General features: G+C 44.8%; 1 protein-coding gene across 1 annotated transcript; it reads right to left on the reverse strand.

Moving 5' to 3' along the window:
- Positions 1 to 18,196: 18,196 nt before the first annotated feature.
- On the reverse strand, positions 18,197 to 20,413 carry LOC125539560 (60S ribosomal protein L7-2-like). The gene is made up of 7 exons (XM_048703047.1): positions 20,276 to 20,413; positions 20,009 to 20,188; positions 19,430 to 19,527; positions 19,275 to 19,332; positions 19,093 to 19,172; positions 18,629 to 18,731; positions 18,197 to 18,550 (listed from the first exon to the last, which is right to left on the reverse strand). Exons 2-7 carry the CDS (start codon positions 20,186 to 20,188, stop codon positions 18,335 to 18,337), a joined length of 735 nt encoding a protein of 244 aa, XP_048559004.1. The 5' UTR covers positions 20,276 to 20,413; the 3' UTR covers positions 18,197 to 18,334.
- Between the last annotated feature and the right edge of the window lie 229 nt (positions 20,414 to 20,642).

Raw genomic sequence — 20,642 nt, forward strand, 5'->3', positions numbered from 1 at the left:
ATGCAATAATGAGCAGGAACTTTGTAAATATAATTATATAGATTTTAGCAGTGATGTGTAGCCCCCAAGGGCCGGCTTAGTAAGATAATACTGAACCGGGACTTGATATATACTTCAATGAAAATAACATCATATGATGTAACTCCCATCATGGGGCTTGAACCCACGTCCACAAGGTTAAGAGCTTTGTGCTTTACCAACTGAGGAGTGGACCCTTCAACATAATGGATAAAAACTTGTGTACCTTGAATTGTTGACAGGAGCAATTGGTAGCCCCCAAGGGCCGGCTCATTATAATATGATGAGTCGGGTCTTCAGTAAGACTAAAAATGACTTGGCATTAGCCCCCAAGTGTCATGATGCATGCTTGCAGTGACATGAGACTTGCATGTAATCTCGATTTGAATAATGTAGCCCCCAAGTGCCGGGTTGTAAGCCTGCAGCGACTCGGGACTATTCCTTCCATTATAGAATAAATCATATCATTTGATAAAATAATAACCATTGCGCTAAAGCGACTTTGAAAACTCAATAATACCGGTTATTAATAACCAAAAAAATCCAGCCATGTTGGCTATTCAAGATAATATAATCCGGTATGAAAACCTTATTCATTCAATATCATAATGAAAATCCAGCCAAGTTTGGCTATTTGAATAATATAACCCAATGATTTATAAGCGCATGATTCCAATGGCGCAATCCAAATATATATACTGGCGACTTATAGTCCAAAGCCAGGCCGGTTTAACAAACCTGTTTCTGCATACAACAAGTTTAAAGTGTCCTGGCGGTTTACCGCCGGACGGGTCATAATGCCCAACATATAACCTGGGTTTATAACCAAGGCTGCACTTTAAAAAATATGAAATATATCATACCTGTGACATTGAATCACATCGTTGGTTTACCAACTTTTTGTAGTAAGAGTGATAACCCCAATCTCGAGTACTGATAACTCTTTCCATATTGTGCCGGTTTATGATAAAACCGTACCGGGTTATGATAGACACCGGATTATCCATATATAATACTGGCGACTTGTAGTCGAACCGGACCGGGTTAATAATCGCTGGATTATAATTGGTCATGTACTGACAACTTGTAGTTGAAGGTCGAGCCGGGTTGATAAACACCGGTTTACTCCATAAGAGGATGTTAAGAACAAGGATCAAACCGAGCAAATAGTCTCCGGATTGACGTGAACTGTGTTCCGTCAATTGATTGGTTGAAAACTTTGTCGGTTTTAAAAAACACAATAAAAAGAAAAAAGTATCTTGCAAAGAAAAGTGTGAAGCAAAAGCAATGACAAAACCGTTTGCAAAAAAGATTTATTTGAGCTGATCAAATGGCGTTACCATGGCCGAACACGACCAAGCTCCCGTTAGGGGTAACTATGGTTCTAGTCAGCCAGGTCCCCAAATGAAACCATGGCATTTATGCCGACCAAGTGGCATGGCAATGGTTCGGGTTCGACCAAGCCCCCAAGTGATTCTGTGGCCTTAGGCCGATCAAGAGGCATGACTAGTTCAGACATGACCAAGTCCCCAAGTGATCTGGTGGCTCTCGCCTATCAAGAGGTATTGTATTGGTTCGGACACGACCAAACCCCCAAGTGATATGATGCTTTTGAAAAGCTAACTCAAGGGGTAAACCGGAGGCCGCTTTAGAACAACTCCATGTAACCACACATGATGTAAAAGAACAGAGACCCCGCTTTATGAAGCAGAAGCCCCCATGTGATCAATAATATATCAGGCCAGTAAGGCGGGATACCAATGTTTGAACCGCGCATCGTGGCAGCAGGTCCTCTTCGGCAATTTTTAAATTTTTGCAAGAGATAAATTCTTCTTGAACCGGGATCTTGAACCGGATATTGAGAGCTTCAAAACTTTGTGGGAGACATCTTTCCCTTAAACCGGATTTTAAACCGGAATCTTCATTTTCAGCCGAAAAATTTTCTGACGACCTTTAAACTCGAGTTTGCGAGAAGTTAATTCCTTTTTGAACCGGACATTGTTAAACCGGATTTGAGCGCTCCAGAGCTTTGTGGGAGAACAGATTTCCCTTGAACCGGACTGTAAACCGGATATTTGAGAGCTGCAGCCAGACTGACTTCCCTTGAGCCGGATTTTACACCGGAATCCTTTCTGATGACCCGGATCTTCTTCATTGAGCCGGGATTTTGTAACTGTCATATACTTTATAAACCGGAAATTTTCTAACGGCCTTTAAACTTTCATCAATATAACAGTAGCCTCCAGGACTGGATTATCTTTCCCTCCATCATCCTGGGGTTCTTAAACCAGCTGAAACTGGCAAGATTTGCTGAGTCATGTCATCGTAGCCCCCGAGTCTCAGAGGTGACTCAAGGAGTTGGCTTGAGACTCTCCATATTTGACCGTGATATAAACCGGCATAACTTGTATATCATTGGCGTTGATAGCACGATGTAAATCCATAGAAAGTTGAGGTGACTACGGCGGGTTGTAAATGATCCCATATGAGCCGTGTCAGCAACTCGGCCAATGGTTCCTTCCAACTGGCGATTTGAAGTTAATCAAAACTGTAGTGGCGGTGACTTGTGCGCCTGCCCATTGAACCATCCAGTGCAAACGGCGGTTGATAATAATTTGTCTCCAATTTGAAAGAAAACCGGGCTACCCAAGCTGTGACTTGCTCATACCCAATAAACAGCTAATGCAGACAGGTGCGGCCCGGTATGTTGATGTAGACCAGGCCGCGAGAGACGGACGACAAAAGCGACCGCAACATCAGAGGCAGCTCGGATAGATGAACCGACCGCGGCATTGTAAACCGGTGCGGACGGGGAAGATCGGCACCGGTGTCGTAAACCGGCGCGGACGAGTGAGTCAACCACGTCGTGTTGATGTAGTGAACAATTGTCCTGCATCAAAAACATCGCAAGCCAGAGTAATTTGTTCTTTGACAAAAACAATATGCGTCAAAAATAGACTTAGATAGATTTCACTTGATATGTTAGGCCGGAAATTATCCGCCACTGAGTTGATGATCACCTCGGTGACGGTTGTAAGCCTGGTGCGGACGGGCAAGTTGTCCTCCTTGTTGTAAGCCGGTGCAGACGCCTGAACCGGCCGCGAGAGCGGACGGGCGTGTCGTCCGTGGCGTTGTAAGGCGGTGCGGACGGGGAGAATCGGCCGCAAGTGCGGATGGATGTAAACCGGCAACATGGGCGGTGGTTTGTGCGCGTCCGTCCGGCGGTTCATAAGAGCAAGCGCGACACCAGCGTGTTGAGGTAGTCCTCCGTTGATTCAGGGGTGCGGCGGCTCGGCGCAGCTTCAGAGGCAAAGGTGTTATCGCTGGGCCACTCAGGGATGCAGATACGGCCCAGAGCAGAGGCCGGCGCGGGCGACGGTACTGGAGGGCCGCTGCATGGATGGCGGTTTTGAAGTGGATGTAGCACACGAAGTAGATCTGAAGCGCGAGCCGGGGCGGCTGCGTGCGGAGTGGAGAAGAAGCGCAACTGAGACGTCAGCGAGTTGGAGAGGTGCCGGTCCAGTAGGGCCACGCGGACATGCGGCAGTCAGACACGCCCGGCGATGGTGGTTTAGAGATAAAACGGAAACCGAGCTTCAGCCCGTGGCCTCGTCCAAACTTGATGTTTGACTTTGTCAATCCGTCCCGGTGTTGGAATCATGTATCTTCACGTAAGGCAAATCATGCTATTTTTCTTCTCTTAATTCTCGACTAAACCTCCTGGTAGATTCCTTGTAGCAATCAGAATTGACCAATAGAAAACTGATTTGGTTTCAGGTGATATACTAGTCGAGAAGTACACCACACTTTGAAACCATTAGGCTGTGACGCTTGATGTGATGGAAACAATTTGGCCGTGTCGGCGAATCTTGTACGCGGCGCCGGCGGTGACATCCTGGCGAATCAGACCAAAAACAAACACAACTTAATGATTTTCCATCCGTACGGATCGACTTCCTTTTTGCACCTTGGCCTCTTGTAGCGGTACTCTCGAAATTTGGCTCCGAACTGACGGAACGCCAGGTCGCATGCGGGGACGCACAGATTCAAACCTAATTTTTAACTCAAATCTTACGGATTATCAATCTGAACCGATAAACTTGAAGTTGGTACAGATTATTCCAATCAGGCTCTTCTTTATCCAGAAAATCACAAACTCCCGATCTCTAGGAGAGATCCCTTCAAGAACTCAACACCACCGTGCGCAGGCCCCACGGTGGGCGCCAACTGTCGTGGAATTGTCACGGCAGATGTCCTTAGTGTCAGGACTTAGTCGCGAGGCCAATGCATCTATGTGGTAGCTTGAGAGGGGTTGAGCGGGACGAGAGACACGATGTTTTACCCAGGTTCGGCCCCTCACGGTGGAGGTAAAAGCCTACATCCTGCTTCATTGATATTGATGATGATGATCGCGGTTACAAGAGTGCTCTATTTCGAGAGCTATTGTCTAAACCTAACTTGTCCAATTTGTGGAACTTGTGAATCTTATCCCTTTTGGGGAGCCCTGCCCCTCCTTATATATGTTGGAGGGGCGGGTTACATGTAGAGTCCTATTAGGATTAGGACTAGTCTATCTCTAATACAAACTGGATATAAGTCCAGGTCTTAACTCCATGTAGGACAAATATTCCTCATGCCTTTCCTATTAAACCGGCCCACCGTTAAACGTGAACCGGCCTTCTGGGCCTTGGGCCTTGTCATCCGTCTGTCCCGCCCGCCGGATCACCAGTGAGTCATAATGACCAGGTGGGTTGCTTGTAGACCGCCAGGTCAGGGCGGGTCGCTAGTAACTCGCCAAGTGTCAGTGGGGTCTTCAGATAAACCGCCAAGTCCTGGCCGGGTTAACTTCCGGCCGGTTTACGCCGCGGGGTATATCCCCGATAGAGGGTATTCAAAAATTGCAAAGTCCAAAAATATCAGGTGTAAAGCGGAAGCACAGACAATACTTACAGCGGGCGGTTTGTTTTGCGTGTAAAAGGGACTTAACCCGGTCTTGCTGCAGACAGCTTCCGGTTCGTTCAACATTTTCTTCACAGACTCAATGACTTCTTCATCTGTTAGCTGAATATTGATATGACGTTGAGAGTCTTGAACGTCACCAGTATACTCACACATTAAGCCGGAGCGGCGACTTAACGGTAAAATGCTCCAGGATATCCAGCAACGGACGAAGTCCACGCCTGTTAAACCGTTGGCCAGGAAGGCTCTCAGCTTGGCGAGTTGAGGTGCGTACGAGGGCCGTTCCTGGGCACTTAGTCGTTACGGAAGCGGATGAGTATTAGCAAGTCGGTCAGCACGATAACCCGGCAGAGGGTTTTCATCTTCAGGAGAGGTGTCTCTGCAGTAGAACCAAGTTTGATTCCACTCTTTTGGGTGACTGTGAAGTTTGGCATGAGGAAACTCAACCTCTTTCATTTTCTGAATTGAGACGCCGCCAAGTTCCGTATTGGATCCGTCTACAAACTCAGTGCGGCGGTTTAAATGGAAGAAATCCCGGAACAGCTCAACAGTTGATTCTTCTTGAAGGTACGCTTCACAAAAGACTTGAAAGTTGCATATATTGGATACCGAGTTGGGTCCAATATCTTGAGGATGGAGCTGAAAGCTAGCAAGTACTTCTCGAAAAAACTTTGATCTGGGCGGTTTAAAGCCATGGCCTATATGATCAACAAACACCACCACTTCATTCTGTTTGGGGCAGGAGGATTTTCCGACCCAGGAACTCGCCACCGGATCTCATTCTTCTTTGGTAAGGTGCCGATCTTAACCATTCCGTTCAGTTGCTCCTCAGTAACCCAGGAAGGGACCTAGTTGCAGGAATAAAACTGCTTGTCCATTGCAAGTGAAAAGCTGGGAAGAAAATAATGCCGGTTTATGATTCATTCATGGTGATGCATAAGGTACAATAGGGAAAAGGAATCCAAGTATGTGAAATTGATAAACCGGAGGCTGATGCAATTATGAATGAAAAAGCGATAAGCAGAAACAGAGGTATACACATATTATTAAACCGGAGTATGACAACGGAGATAAAGGGATTGGCGGTTCACAAGGGGACTAATGGTACCTGCTGGATTATCATATTTCAAAAAGATAAACCGCCTATGCAGATAAGGAAGATACAGATCTAAGGCAAGAATGACTAAGTAAGGAAAAACAGGTTTCCCAAGATTGCATTGAAATTTTGGATCTACCGTAAGTCAGGAAAAGAAAAAAATTGAGACTTAAAAAGTTTGGTCCCGAAGCAGTTCACAAAAGGTCCAGATCAAGTTATTATGTATTAAAGGTTTGGTTTAAATGGCCGAGATAAGGAGTGCCATAGCTACTGTGCGGAACACGTCAAGATCAAGCTCTGCTATCTATGGACTGACGAAGAACACGAGGAGAGCGACATGAACCCGCATGAACCCTAATGGATCTACAGAGGAAAGAAGGAAAGGCTTACAGCATCTGTTGAGGTAGCAGAGGTGCGCCGCGTTTCTCTGATACGACCAGGTCGATGCAGCGGCCGACGGTGATGCAGAGGCGAAGCTCGACAACGGCGGTGGCGCTCGGGTGCAGGGGTGTCGCGAGGAGGAAGAAGAAGCGAGGAGGTCAAGGGGGAAAAATAAAATGACCCTTGGCCCTATTTATAAGGTAAATGGAGAGGTGACAGGCGCGAGAATCAAGGAGCCCGAAAATTGGATATATAACGGAGAGGTCGCCTCGATTGTCGGAGGCTCATTAACTGAAGGTGAGATGTATAATTTTTAAATAACAAGTGACGTCATCACGATTTATCATGATCCTGGAGGATGACGTCACGGCGGTTTACAAGATCAAGGTGAAGATGCAAAGGAGGAATTTTTCTAAGTGTTGAAGATTGACATGAACAAGTTCGAATCAATCTGGGGCCTAATGTTGGGGATATTACCACCGGGCGTAAACCGGCTAGGAGAGGCCAGATTATCCCCATGATGGTTGCTTTATTCAAAAGCCCATGAAGACGTGGGGATGGTGGTGCTTTATGAAGGCCCAAGGCCCAAAGGCGAGTTAAGGCATGTAGATGTAAACCGACTTTCTCATGTAACTTGCATTGTAAGATAGGAAGGATAGAGACCGGGTTGATACGTTGATGATCCGGCCTCGGGACTCTGTAAACCGACGGGCATCGACCTATGTATATAAAGGGACGACCCGGTGGCGGTTTAGGAACAACTCACAACAACAACTTGAGAGCCAGGTAAAGCGGATTCGCTCCCTGGTCATGGAAACCCCAGCAATTCCATCACAGCTAGACGTAGGCTTTTACCTTCATCGTAAGGGGACGAACTAGTATAAAACTCTCATGTCCCTTGTCCGGTTTAACCCCTTTAAGCTAACCCGTAGCGATGGCTCCACGACTAAGTCCTTTCACGAGGACATCTGCCATGACAAAACCACGACAATCACCCTTTGGTAGATTACCGAGACAAAGATGGCAAGGGCGATATCATCGGCGAGGCGCAAGCATCATCAGTGAGAAGTTAGATAAATCGATGAGTCATGTGCATGCATACAAGCTGAGCTAGTCAACATCATGCCAAGTGTTCATATCCAAGTGCATGTCGGTCTATGGTTCCATTGCAGTTGAAGTTAGATAAATTTCGAAGTCGTCGTTTGCTAGTTTGCCATGTTTGAGAGTCGAAGATTGAACAGGTTTTTCTACTACAATTTTGTGTCTGATCTTACGTGCAAATCCAGCGGCTAGTGGACTTCTCAGTCATATGCATGTCAGGCTGGATTCAACTTCGTCTGTGGACCATGCAAAAATATGCCATGTGCATAACACTTCTCTCTCTCTCTCTCTCTCTGTTATAAGCACAATAGGGGCTGAAGTTTGATGCCAACTGGGAAGAAGCAAGGAAACGATGGCACCATTTGTATCCTTGGTTAAAGTTGTGTGTTCGCATCATAGCATGCGTTTCATGATATGTTGTTGCAACCGATTGGTGGGAGAAGCCAACAAGGAATCGATCTAGCTTGTTATGAACCTTTTGGATTTAGAGGCATCAGGAATGAAGCTCAAACTTCCCGCCTCTTTACCACTGCTGCTGCTAGAGTCCAGATAGGGGTCTCGGAAGTGCTCCTATGCATATGCATCGATGTGCCAGACCAGTGGGCTACAATTGCTTGTGTTGCGCAACTCTCCCTCGAGATGCACAGACTCCTCTGCCCGAGAAGAACGGCAACGCCTTCCTTTTGCGCTCGTGTAACAACGCTTTGTTGAATGGAGTTCCGACTATGCTCTACAAGAACAGATTGCGCTTGCTCCATTGTATGAGAAGTTAAATACTGTGTACACAGCAATAGTAAAACTTGTATACATCAGACTTGAACGAGTAGCAACTATTATCTCTGCTACCCACCAATATTAGCGTCTTTTTACCACCACCCTGTCTTTTTTTTGTTTCTCTTTGCATATTTGGGATTTTGATCATAATTTTTAGGGATTGTAGACACATATTTGATGGAACATTCACACACAAAAACTGACACATCTAAAATTGAATTTTTCAAATTGGTATCATGGGAGCACTTAAGAGATGGTATTCTCCTCTCCGATTACTCCAGTGGTCTGCCACCCAATCAAATGAAAGATTAAATGTTTGGGCACAGTCACACGCAAGTCCTACCCCAGTCACCAAATATCCATGATAATGCACATAATATGGTAGAGGACATAAACAAAAGCATGATTGCAACCCACAGTAAAAGCATTAATAATGACTCATAAACCTCTAGAGGAAATGTGAGATTTGATCCAAACATATCTGGTTCTGAATACAAAAAACGCATGCATATTCATCATCTACTTCCTAATGTGAAGCAAGTTTATCCTTCCAACACAATGTATTATCAAGGAGCTCACTCAACCTATTTCATCCTTCTAACGAGCTAGTTGATGTAGTTCTCACGGTTGCCAGCATCACCACCCTCGACATAGTGGTTCCTCTTCTTCTTCAGGCCACTGAGCGGTGCCTTCAGCTTGAATGGCCACAAGAAGTTGTTCGCCTCCTTGAAATATGGGCCGACAGTCAAGATCTCGTGCACAAGGTTCTCGGTGTAGAAGATGTTGTGCTTCCCCACACCCTGTGGAGAACACAGAAATGATGATCAACTTGATATGGCTCCCATCAAGGGTCATTTTTGTCTTCATCATGTCACAGGCAAGGTGCTCGCCACCGCCTACCAAAGCTGCTGGACTATAGTTAATTCATCGCTACTACACCTCATGGGCGCATCGACGTCTGTGCATCTAGAGTTTTTCTTGTGACATCAGAGTTAAGTTTTGACTCGTGGCCAAGAGCAACGCCGCAAATCTTGACATTAATTATGCAGTCACTGCTTCATGATACATGAATCTAATTCTACCACTCTAGCTGAGTGGGCATGTGCATAAGGTCGAGATGGTCGAACTTTATCTACATATAACTTGGAATAATAAGTGGTGCACAAACAACATGTGTGTGAATACTCTGAGAATCACACAGTTTTGTTGTTTCGGTGTTTCTTTGAACTTGCATACCCATGAAGTTCTCCTCTTCGAAGCGACTAAGTTGATGTGGAGTAGCTGGGGCCGGAATATTTTATAAGTAATTCCATGTCCAATGATGAAATAAATTGGTTGTCCCCTGCTTATCTCATGTGCCTGGTTAAATATATTTCATGTTCATAGGCATGCATACATAAGGTTGTGCATTCATGTGTGTTGGTGAAATTTTTGTGTGACCGTTCCAGCACCAGATCAAGGTTTCAAATTTTGAATCCATGCTTGCAGCAGAGAGGCTACCCCTAGCATCTCAAGGCGATCGGTCGCCCTTTGGTAGATTACCGAGACAAAGATGGCAAGTACGATATCATCGGTGAGGCGCAAGCATCATCAATGGTAAGTTGGATAAATCAATGAGTCATGTGCATGTATACTAGCGGATTTAGTCAACATCATGCCAAGTGTTCATATTGTGCGGTGCCACAGTCGAACCACTGTACAGTGAGGTATATTACTCTGGGCGAAAACATGTGTGGAGAAAAGATGGCATGTGGTTGTCTACGTGTCTCGCCGAGATATCAAGCTCGAGCATGTAGTGAAATGGTAATCAATAATGGTGAGTATGTCGAATAAGGCCATATCTCTAGTGAGCATGTGTGGTCATCAGCATGTATGTAACTGAGCATGTGTAGTCATCAGCATGTATTAGATCGCTGATGGCACGCGTTGATGCGTCCGTCTATTTTGGCTTGTAGTTGTTAGGTATATAAAATAATTTGAATACATTTATTTGAAAGAATTAGGATGATTTGGATACATGTTTCATGATTGATCACAGACATATTTTTGGCTCCTAAAAATATCTCTCACAAATACTGAAGAAAGACATTACAAATATTAAAAAAATAAACATAAAAATAGGCTGTGCAAATATTTAAAACTTTTGGACAACATTTATTATTTAAAAAAATCAATGCCTTCATGTAGTATTACATTGTAGTCTATCAGACAAAGATTCCAAAAGGGATATTATAAACGAGCATACCGCCATCGCATGCTCTGGATATCATCCTGGTATTCACTCGGGAAGCTCAAGAGCGGAGTTTTACGAGGACGCCTCAAAGGAGGGAAATAACGCTCAGCAGGCACATGACCGTAGTAGAGAGTCAAAGCATTCGCCTGGAACACAATCACTCCGACCTAGATAGGGCTTGCAGATCTAGAGCATCAAGAGCGTGCATATCGCCGAGCCATGCCCATTGTCTCCGTCGCCGACCACCAATCACAATCATGTAGTGATCCTCTGTAGCACCTGAATCCATGAGAGACCCGAATATGCATGATAAACTATAGAGAAAGTTAAAATAAACTGAATAATTGTTTCGGGGAAGTTTTCCTTCCATGTTGAAATAAGATATGATCCAATCGATGGCAAGAAGCAACCCACGAGAGAAAGATAATAAGCAGGAATTATCGCTACTGTAACTACTATTTTAGTTTCTTTCAATTTTGTGTGTACATTTGTAGCTTGCTTTGATTTATAGCCGCCACTGGACTATGAACATAGGCACATCAACTAGCCTTCCCTGAGTGGATAAATGGCAGTAACCTGACATATGTATGCAGGAAACACAAGAATTGTAAATTAAAGTGAAGAAACACCATTGTAAGGATTAAATTAGCTAGAGAAACTGGGTCGGAAGCTATGCGTTGGCATAGTACAATACTTCATGACAACTCACTACTTTATAACAAGAATCATGTATGTATGTAACTCTAATCAACTTTCATAGAAGTAATACCAAACATACATATATGGAAATAATTTGACTTCGATGTCAAACTACTCTAACAACACAATATAGCCTTCTAAGTAGCCAGGAGATTCTCTACCACTGTTAATATAAGCTCAGATTTATTGTACAAAAACGTAGTCAAACATGTAACTATAACACGCTTGGGGAAATTAATGCTATAGTTCTACTCCCTCCGTCCGAATTTATTAGGCCCATTGACCAAAACACTGCGACCAAGGCACCCTTACGTAAAGATGAGATGTTGATAACTGCGTCCAGTAACATTCACGCGTTCGGTTCCACTTTCTATGTTATTTAATGCTAGTAATCAAGGCCGCCAGCTATGTGTGCTAATCGTGGCTGCATGCCCAATCCGATGGAAAAGCCAACGCATGCACCGACTGTTGCATGACTGTTGCATGTAAGACTAGTCAGACTAGCCACAATGAAGGTAACTTAAGCAGTAACATCGAGTCCAACTCAACAAATTTGTTTATGTGACAATGAATTAATGAGGAGAGAGGTAGTTACAGTAACTTAGCTAGTTACTGTAACATCACATATCCCAATGCAATATGAGTCTATAACCTAATAAATGAACATTTGCATGACACTACACTTATGTTACTACCCACTAGCTATGAAGATAGTAACATAGTCTAGGAATGTGTGTATGTTACTAGCATATGTTCCTCTCCATTGTGGCTAGTCATAGTGGGAGTAATTTAGCTAGTAACATAACGTTCTTCGAGAAAATTCTGCTTATGTGACAAATAATTAATGAGAGGTGGTAACATAATATGTTACTGTAACATAGCGCTTTCCAAAACAAGATGAGTCTATGAGCTAATAGATAAAGTCATCTATGATACTACTATTATGTTACTTTGCATTATGAAGGTAGTAACTTAGACTAGTGTCATATGCATGACACTAGTCACATGATACTAGTCTAAGTTACTCCCCACTATGACCGGCCTAACGCCTCCTAGTTTTACTCCAACGGTGAAATTAAATAGGAAAGAAAAGTTGCATGTTTTTTTGAGACAATCTCACGAAGCTTTTCTTTAACTCGTCACAATGTTTACAGGGACGAAGGATAGATCACCTGGGTTGCCTAACCACACACGGCAGCTAACACCAAGTGAGAGAGCATGCTTCACTAAATTGTGATCCTCGACATTCAAGCTCCTAAACTCATGGCTAAAAAAACAAGAAACAAAATGCTTAGATCGATCTACAATCTCCCTAATGATAGCACCATATGCCGATGCACTCCTTTGCCCAATCTCATCAACAACCACTTTGGGCCACTGAAAAGCTGCATGTAATGCCTCGTGCTCGGTACGGGCCTTACATTAAGGGACGCACACTTGATGCTCATGGACCCAATAAACCCGGACGAAGGGGGTATATGAAGATGTGCATCTAGATATACAACCGATGAACAATACTGAAAACTATAAATCTTGAATCTTTCCTTTTTCATCACAACATGTCCATATCGAGTTGTAGGAGCTTTCTCCATGAATAAATCGTTTCTTGTTACTAACCCCAGAATACACTGCTTACGGTACAAAAATAGCTTCATTTTCATGTTTTGTCACTTGGTAGGCATAAATCATGGGAGTCATATCCGGTAAATTAATATAAGAATGTCTTCACATGTTATTTTTTACTAAGCTTCTCGGGGATGAACCTGCAGCAACCAAGATAACTAATGAACAGTTTTAAGTTTCATTTTCTCCCAGGACCATCACTGTGCTATTCCAACACAACTGACCTCGCATTGTATGCTTGGCTGCTGTTTTTCCATTTGGTTTAGTGCTACCCTACCCAGATATAAATAACCCCAAATTGTATTAAACTGGAGAGTTAAATAGAAAGCGGTAGAGGGGACGGTGTAACCTGGAAGGTTAGGAGAATAATTTTCAGATGTGAAACAGTCCCCTGTGTCCAATGTATAAATCCCATAGAAATTCTGAAACAACCAGAACACATATCAAACATTTGGCAGCCGCTAACAATAATAATCTTTGGATGGATAATTATAAAACAAAGAGAGCGATAATTATAATTCTTCAAGATGTGCTAATCTTCTAGCTTGTGTTCCTTTAAATCTGAACCATAGGCAGCACAAGATGAAGGTTAAAATAAAGATGGGGACCTGCAGCGAGCTAGGTGAGTGCTCCTCCTTGTCCTCCTGCAATAACTCCTCCTCACATGTGCAGGGGAAGGCATGACGGTGTGGTTGTAGGGCGGAAGGGCAGCAGCCATATTTGACAATCAAAACTACAGAAATTCTAGGTCATTTATATTAATCATGTAGTTATTTTTTTGTACTTTAGAGTTTGATCAAATTGACTAACAAGCCTCTTATCTGAATGTGCCCTCCTCTTTTTTGTAAGGAACAAAGAATCCTAGCCAGAACAAACTGACACTGCAAAAAAAGGTTATCATGTGTACATGGGTGGTGACCTGAACAGTTGTGTACCAATTTTCAGGTTTACAATGAGCTAATTTTTGTGTAGTAACTACAGTGGCCATTGAAGATATTACTTATATTGTTTGAGTTGCCGTTTGCTAGGTGTCTAGGGATCACACGGCAGTGTTGCGAAATTTAGATTGAAATAATTGTTGATGGAGTGCACTGATGAGATGAACTGAACTACTTATGTCTCAGTTTTAGTGGAGTACTTATGAATTGAATGTGACACTATCCTAGCTTTCATTTTCTAATAGACAAAAATAAAACAATTATATGTCTCTCCACTGAACGAACGATTGAAGTACACCCCCGATACCGACACGATCTGCCAGCCAAGTGACCTGAGAATAGATTCAGTTGACCACCAAGAAGGAGCCAAGGGAAAAATTAGCCAACCAATTAACCAGGTGACCAAGTAAATGATGCATTGGGGGAAATGAGAGCGTACGTACAACTTCGGGGCCATGGCGCGACATCTAGCTACAGTAATCCGTGGGGTTCCTCACCAAGTTCTGCCACCCATCCATCATATAGAGCATCAAACCAAGCAAACAAATAGAATCTGTTTGGTGCACAGGATAAGCTCAGAGGAGCATGATGCAAGAATGAAGGGAGAAGGAAGACTGGTTCGCCGAGTGTACCTAGCCTTCCTCGGAGTGCCAATGGAGGGGGTTGGCGACGCCAAGGATGTAGTCGACCATGGAAGTGTCGTCGGGGCGGGCGTGGAGGAGGGTTGAGCCGTACGCGCAGCAGAACTCCACCGGCGTATTTTTGCCGTCTGCTGCGTTGCGGTCTCCAGGCAACCGTTGTTTGCTGCATTGGGATCAGAGGCAGAGACCGGAAAAAAATTAAGGTGGAGCAAAGATTATTCTTTTATACAAATCGAAAGATTCGATACACACTACGAACGAATAACCAAATACAATGAAAATGTAAACATGTTTTAATCGTTTTGCTATATCTCATGTGCCTAGAGTTTTGGTGAGTTTGACTGGTTGAGGGAAATTTTATTCGCGTCAGTCGTTTTTTCTAGTTCATCCGAGCTCGGCGGAGAAGGGGCAGCCCCAATATCTATCTTAGAGGGAAGTCATTGCCCAACTATCTATCTTAGGAGCAAGCCATTACCCTATTATCTATCTTTAGGTGTGGTGTGCAAGGGAATACACCAGAGTTCTTCATTGGTGCGGCATGACTTTGAGGGATGGCTGAGGAGGCGGCCAGCAACAACGGTGGGAAGAGGTTGGGGGGGGGGGGGGGGGGGGGGGGGGGGGGGGGGGGGGGGGGGGGGGGGGGGGGGGGGGGGGGGGGGGGGGGGGGGTCACAGTAGTGTCGAGTGGGGCAGGCTGGGGGAGTCGTGAGGAGGAACAAAAAGAGAGGAAGAAAATGAACAATGCATGATCTATTTTGGACGGTTGGATGAAGATCTGATGGTCCATATAAAAAGTGATGCAATATTTCTTCAGGTAGCTGAGAGGCTCCATGTTTCAATTGGAAAACAACCTAAAACATAGGGAAAATCTTGCCTTCAGCCGGCGGATGGCACTCGGGCATCCTCTGCTTTGTCCGTGTGACGTGTGTCCTGCGTGGCTCACCTAGCTTTATCTTTTATGGTTTTGCAAATGAGCCCTTGTCGCAGTTTTCCCAACGCAACAACTCGTATATTACAGGATCTGGATCTGGATCCCTCGAGCGCAGTTTCTTTCCGTGTTCCTCCCAAGCTCCTATTCTTCCTCTAATTTGTGCAACACCATTTATGTTGCAAAAGTCCTTCCGCAACATCATTCATGTTGCAAAAAACTAAAGACGAAAAAATTGTAACACTTGAATGTTTCTGCAACATGAACTCTATTGCAAAGAGGATTCTGCAACATTGACTTTGTTACAATAATGAGGGCGGGGTTAACTGTTGGTTCGGACCAGATCTAACGGCTGCTAAGTGGGCAGCTGTTTTCAGATTATCTGTCGGCGGACGCGTAACACTACCCTAAAACATATCGATAAATATAATGAAGCTTTCAATGGCCAGCCGCCGCCAACGCGTTGCAGCTTAGGGTCTGTTTTGTGCCTAGAGTGGTCGCATATGATGTTCGTGTGTGTCTTTGCTTCGTGCATGGGCGCTTGATCGAACCTGACCACTCGACGTCTCGACTCTAGACTGGTTCCTGGTCCAACACATTCGGCCCATCAAGCCAGCGGCCAGCCTCTTTCCGTTTGTAGCATTTTCTGCCAGATGAGAGATAGCTGGGCCGATCGCTGCATAGGTATAGATTTTTTTTTTTTTGCTCAAAATTAAGGTATGGCAGCCGCCATGCCCTGCCCACTGGAGCGTGCCTAGGTTTTCTCGATAGGACCTGCATCGGGATCCTGTCGATCGCTGGATCCTCGAAGCGCGTCACCTTGGGTTGAGGCTGTATGCCTCGCCTCGCGTCGATCCCCTCCGGCGCCGGATCACTGGCAAGCTTCGCCTCGGAATGATCCCCACCGGCGCCGAAATCCCTCCGAGGCTCGCGTAGGCTGGATGAAGATGAGCACATGCTTTGTCGCTCCTCCGATGGATCTCTTGAAGCCCACACACGGTAGAATGGGTTGGCCAACGGCCCAGTGCACTAGAGGCCTCCGTTTCGGCCTCTGGAGCAGCAGCCCACGGTTGGTCCTGACTACACACAGTGCACGATTTTCAGACGAAATTTGACGGGTAGCCGAAAACCCAAATCGTTGTAAGGACTCCCAGATCATTAAACAGACGGACTAATTAAAACCCAAATCGCTGTAAGGACATGGATTAGGTGTGGTTATACTCTCCTTAATGTAACCGGGGAGCTAGCGTAGTCAGGTTGTCCCGATGAATGAGTCGCATTGACAAGTCATGGATCTTAAACAAGTCAAGATTCAAGGGAGTACAAGAGACGACAAGTAATAAAGATTGTTGGAAATACTCTTGCCCTAATAAAGCCCGTTTTGAAGTCGTCGTTTGCTAGCTTGCCATGTTTGAGAGTCGGAGATTGAACGGGTTTTGCTACTACTACTGTAAATGTATACGGTGTTTGGCTTGGTCCATTATCATGACGAAGTTAGTTGCGGTAGGTGTAGGTTTAAGTCCTTTGACTAGTCATGTTGCTGTCCTGTTGAGAGTTGTTGTAGGCTTAGGTTCAACTCCGTCGACTAGTCATGTTGTTGTCCCGTTGAGTCTGGTCCCTAGGTGTGTGTGTGTGTATATAAGCACACTAGGGGCTGAGGTTTTGTAGCAATGGTGAAGTTGTACCAGAGATGCGGGAAGAAATAAGGAAACAGATGGCACGGTATGTACCATTGGTTAAAGTTGTGTGTTCGCATCATAGCCTGTGTTTCATGAAATTTCGATGCAACCGATCGGTGGGAGAAATTTAACAAGCAATCCAGCTTGTTATGAACCTTTCGGATTTGGAGGCATCAGGAATGAGGCTTGAACAGCAGGTCTCTTTAACACTGCTACAATGCCAGAAACGGGTCTCGCAAGAGCCATCCTGGTCGCTGAGCTCCTCTTCCCATGCATCGATGGGCCAGACCGGTGGGCGACAATTGCTTGCGCTGCACAACCCGCACTCGAGATGAGAGTCCTCTGCCCGAGAAGAACAGCAACAACTTTCTTCTGCGCCTGTGGAGCAGGGCTTTCTTGAATGGAGTTCTGGCTCTGCTCTAAGAACAGCAAGGAATCCCTTTTGCGCTTGTATACACACTAACATTAGTACAACTGACTAACAAATTAGGAGAAGGATTGCCTCTAGGATAAAGAGGAAATTAGCGCCAAAGACTGGAAGTTGAAAGTGATACTCCCTCCTCAAAATATACTTGCGCGGTCTCTCATGCGCAACTCGACCGTTAATACATAATCCCTCCACTGAACGAACGATTGAAAAATTAAGGAATGCGCATGAAGGAAAAATTTCATAAATTTTGGGCAAGATTACACCTGACTAATTGACATAAAAAATAGAAGAGGTTGCCTCAAATCCCTAAAAAAAATCCAAAAGAGTGTTTACAGAATACACCTTCTATTTTGAAAAAAAAATCTCAAAAATCTATACACCTTATATAAGGAAATGCACGCATTGAACATGTACAACTGATAACATCCTTGTAGAACAGCACATCCGCTTTGTTTCATGTATATTTATACTAATTTAGTGGACATAGTGAAAACCACAGTTGAAGTTGTGCGATTAAAACAAGAAAAGTCAAAGCACACCTTATATCTTGGGAAGGAGGCAGTACAAGATTTGCATGCCTAATATCCCAAATATGGCAAGGAACTTGGCCAATATAAGACCAAATAAAATAGTAGAGGACAGAAACCAAAAGCATTTTTGAGACCCACAGTAAAAACAAGCTAAAAAAACTCAGTACTTCTAGGGGAAATGTGAGATTTCATCCAAACATGTCTAGTTCTCAATACAAAAAACGCATGCATATTCATCATCCGCTTCCTAATGTGAAACAAGTTTATCCTTCCAACACAGGGTATTATCAAGGAGCTCCTTCAACCTAGTTCATCCTTCTAACAAGCTGGTTGATGTAGTTCTCACGGTTACCAGCGTCACCACCCTCAACGTAGTGGTTCCTCTTCTTCTTCAGGCCACCGAGTGGTGCCTTAAGCTTGAATGGCCACAGGAAGTTGTTCGCCTCCTTGAAGTGTGGGCCAACGGTCAAGATCTCATGCACAAGGTCCTCGATGCAGATGATGTTGTGCTTCCCCAAACCCTGGTAAGAGGCAATGATTCAACTTAGCATGGATATGCAAAATATACGGGCACAGGGCCTATGGTTGAAGAAACAAACCTCCTCAATGACTTTGTTGTTGGTCAGAGGAATCCTTTGCTTGTTGAGCTTTCCGTAACCTCTCTTGTAGATCAGCTCCCTGACACTCTTGAGGTTAGGGTACCTACACAGATCATGAATTTTTCTAGTTCATCTGAATTGATCACTTGAAATCTTGGTTGATGGCACTACATGAGAAAAATGATTGCCTATAGTTTGTAGCAACATTTAACACCACCAGCTAAACTAACATAATTGCTTGGGAGTGAATAAAGCAAGGATGGTTCAGGTTTCAGACTAAACTTTTTCAAAAGACTTTGCAAGTGGCTAAACAAGACAGAAGCAGTAAAATGTCATAGTAGACAGTAGATAACACAGTGGTAAATTCATCCAACCAAAGACCAGGTACAATTTATTTTACATTAGGAAACAAGACAACAGGAATGCATTCAATTAAGACTCAAAAAGGTAGACAGGTAACAGACCCGTAAGCAACATATGGCTCAACCCGACGCAGCATGTTAATGGTGGCCTTGTTGACCTTAAGGAACACACCATTAAAAATCTGTAGAAGTAAATTTTAGCAGTGAACATCAGTAATCATTTTCACAAGTAGATGTATCAAGCAACATGCACATTCACAGGACCAAATAATTGATCAACCCACCTGCCTCAAACGCAAAAGCTGCAAGATCTTCTTGGTCTTTGGGTGCATAGCATTGATACTGTAGTGCAACGTCTCAGAAAATTAGCATCAACCCATGTGCACACAAACCCAAATCAATGCAGATAGCAATGATCAAGTGGCAAGTGATGCCTTACCCACGGATACGGACGACAAACAGCAGCTTTGCCTCAGGACTGACATAGAACCCACCCTTCATCCGGGCCTCACGCTTAAGTTGCACCAGCTCCTTGTCCTGCTCACAACACCCACATTAGCATATATAGTACTCCATCAGAGTTTTCGTTCGTTACTGAGCACGTTTATTAATGATTCCATCGGGCAGAAACACCAACATGTCAATGATCAATCGAGCTAGATTAGATGTTGGACTACAGAAAAACAAACTGAATCTGAAGGAATTAAACACAGCTAACACTACTATACGTGGATATCAGTTGACTCGCAGTAATGCACAGCACAAAAGCATACAAAAATGGACAGGTATGAACAAATCTTACATATAGAACTGCTAAACTCCGGTCACTCCTTTTTCCTATCGACCGACGACAAGTAAAGCATACGTAGTTGATACAGTCCAAATTCGACTTGGCACGGCCCCAAAACCTAATCAGCGGTACAACCGCACACCGCACGTTTGCAACACACGAATACAATCCACATCCACGAGCGAGCAAGGGACATTGGATCGAGCGAGAGATGGGCGGCGATCTGACCTGAGCCTCATACTCCCCGGCGTACTGCTTGGCGCGGGCGTAGATGACCTTGGTGTTCTCCGCGTCCTTCTTCTTCTCGTCGGCGACCTTCTGCTTCTTCGCGGCGGCCCAGACCTCTCCCCTCTTCCTCTTGAAGTTCACCGACTCCGGCACCGGCACCTTCGCCGCCTCGGAGGCCATCTGCGCGGACGCAGTCAACAACGGATCCTTCAGGCTTAGATCGAGAAGGGGAGGGGACGGCGGCGGGTTCGGGCGACCGGTGCTTACCTCGACGAGCTGCGCTTCGTGGGAGAGGAGACGGCGAGGGTATGGGGAGAGGCGGCGGCGGTGACGGGGTTGAGTGCGCGGATTAAGTAGCAGGGGTTTGGCTTGCTAGGGTTCGGGAGGCGGATCCGACGGTCGCGAGTGGCTTGATGTGCACGTGGATGGAGATGGGGTATGCAGGGCCCGGGTAATGGCATACGGGCTTTTGTGGGCTTTGGGCCCCTGTTTCGTTTGCAGTTGTTACCAAATATTTTGTTCTTATTTCTCAAAAAAAAATTGTTCTTTTTTCCACTTGATGATGATGAAGAGCGAGCGAATGGGTTTTCCAGTACTTTGAGCGACTGGGGAGGAAACCCAGAAAAAACTAAAC

This window comes from Triticum urartu, chromosome 2, assembly GCF_003073215.2.
Source record: "Triticum urartu cultivar G1812 chromosome 2, Tu2.1, whole genome shotgun sequence".
Lineage (NCBI taxonomy): Eukaryota > Viridiplantae > Streptophyta > Magnoliopsida > Poales > Poaceae > Triticum > Triticum urartu.

What these genes read in the sequence shown, in the direction of transcription:
- LOC125539560 (XM_048703047.1), bottom strand. Translation starts at nt 20,188, where the DNA reads ATGGCCTCCGAGGCGGCGAAGGTGCCGGTGCCGGAGTCGGTGAACTTC. An exon ending in TTTGTCGTCCGTATCCGTGG is followed by an intron (nt 19,333 to 19,429) that starts GTAAGGCATCAC and finishes GTTGCACTACAG; the next exon opens with TATCAATGCTATGCACCCAA. An exon ending in ACAACAAAGTCATTGAGGAG is followed by an intron (nt 18,551 to 18,628) that starts GTTTGTTTCTTC and finishes GCCTCTTACCAG; the next exon opens with GGTTTGGGGAAGCACAACAT.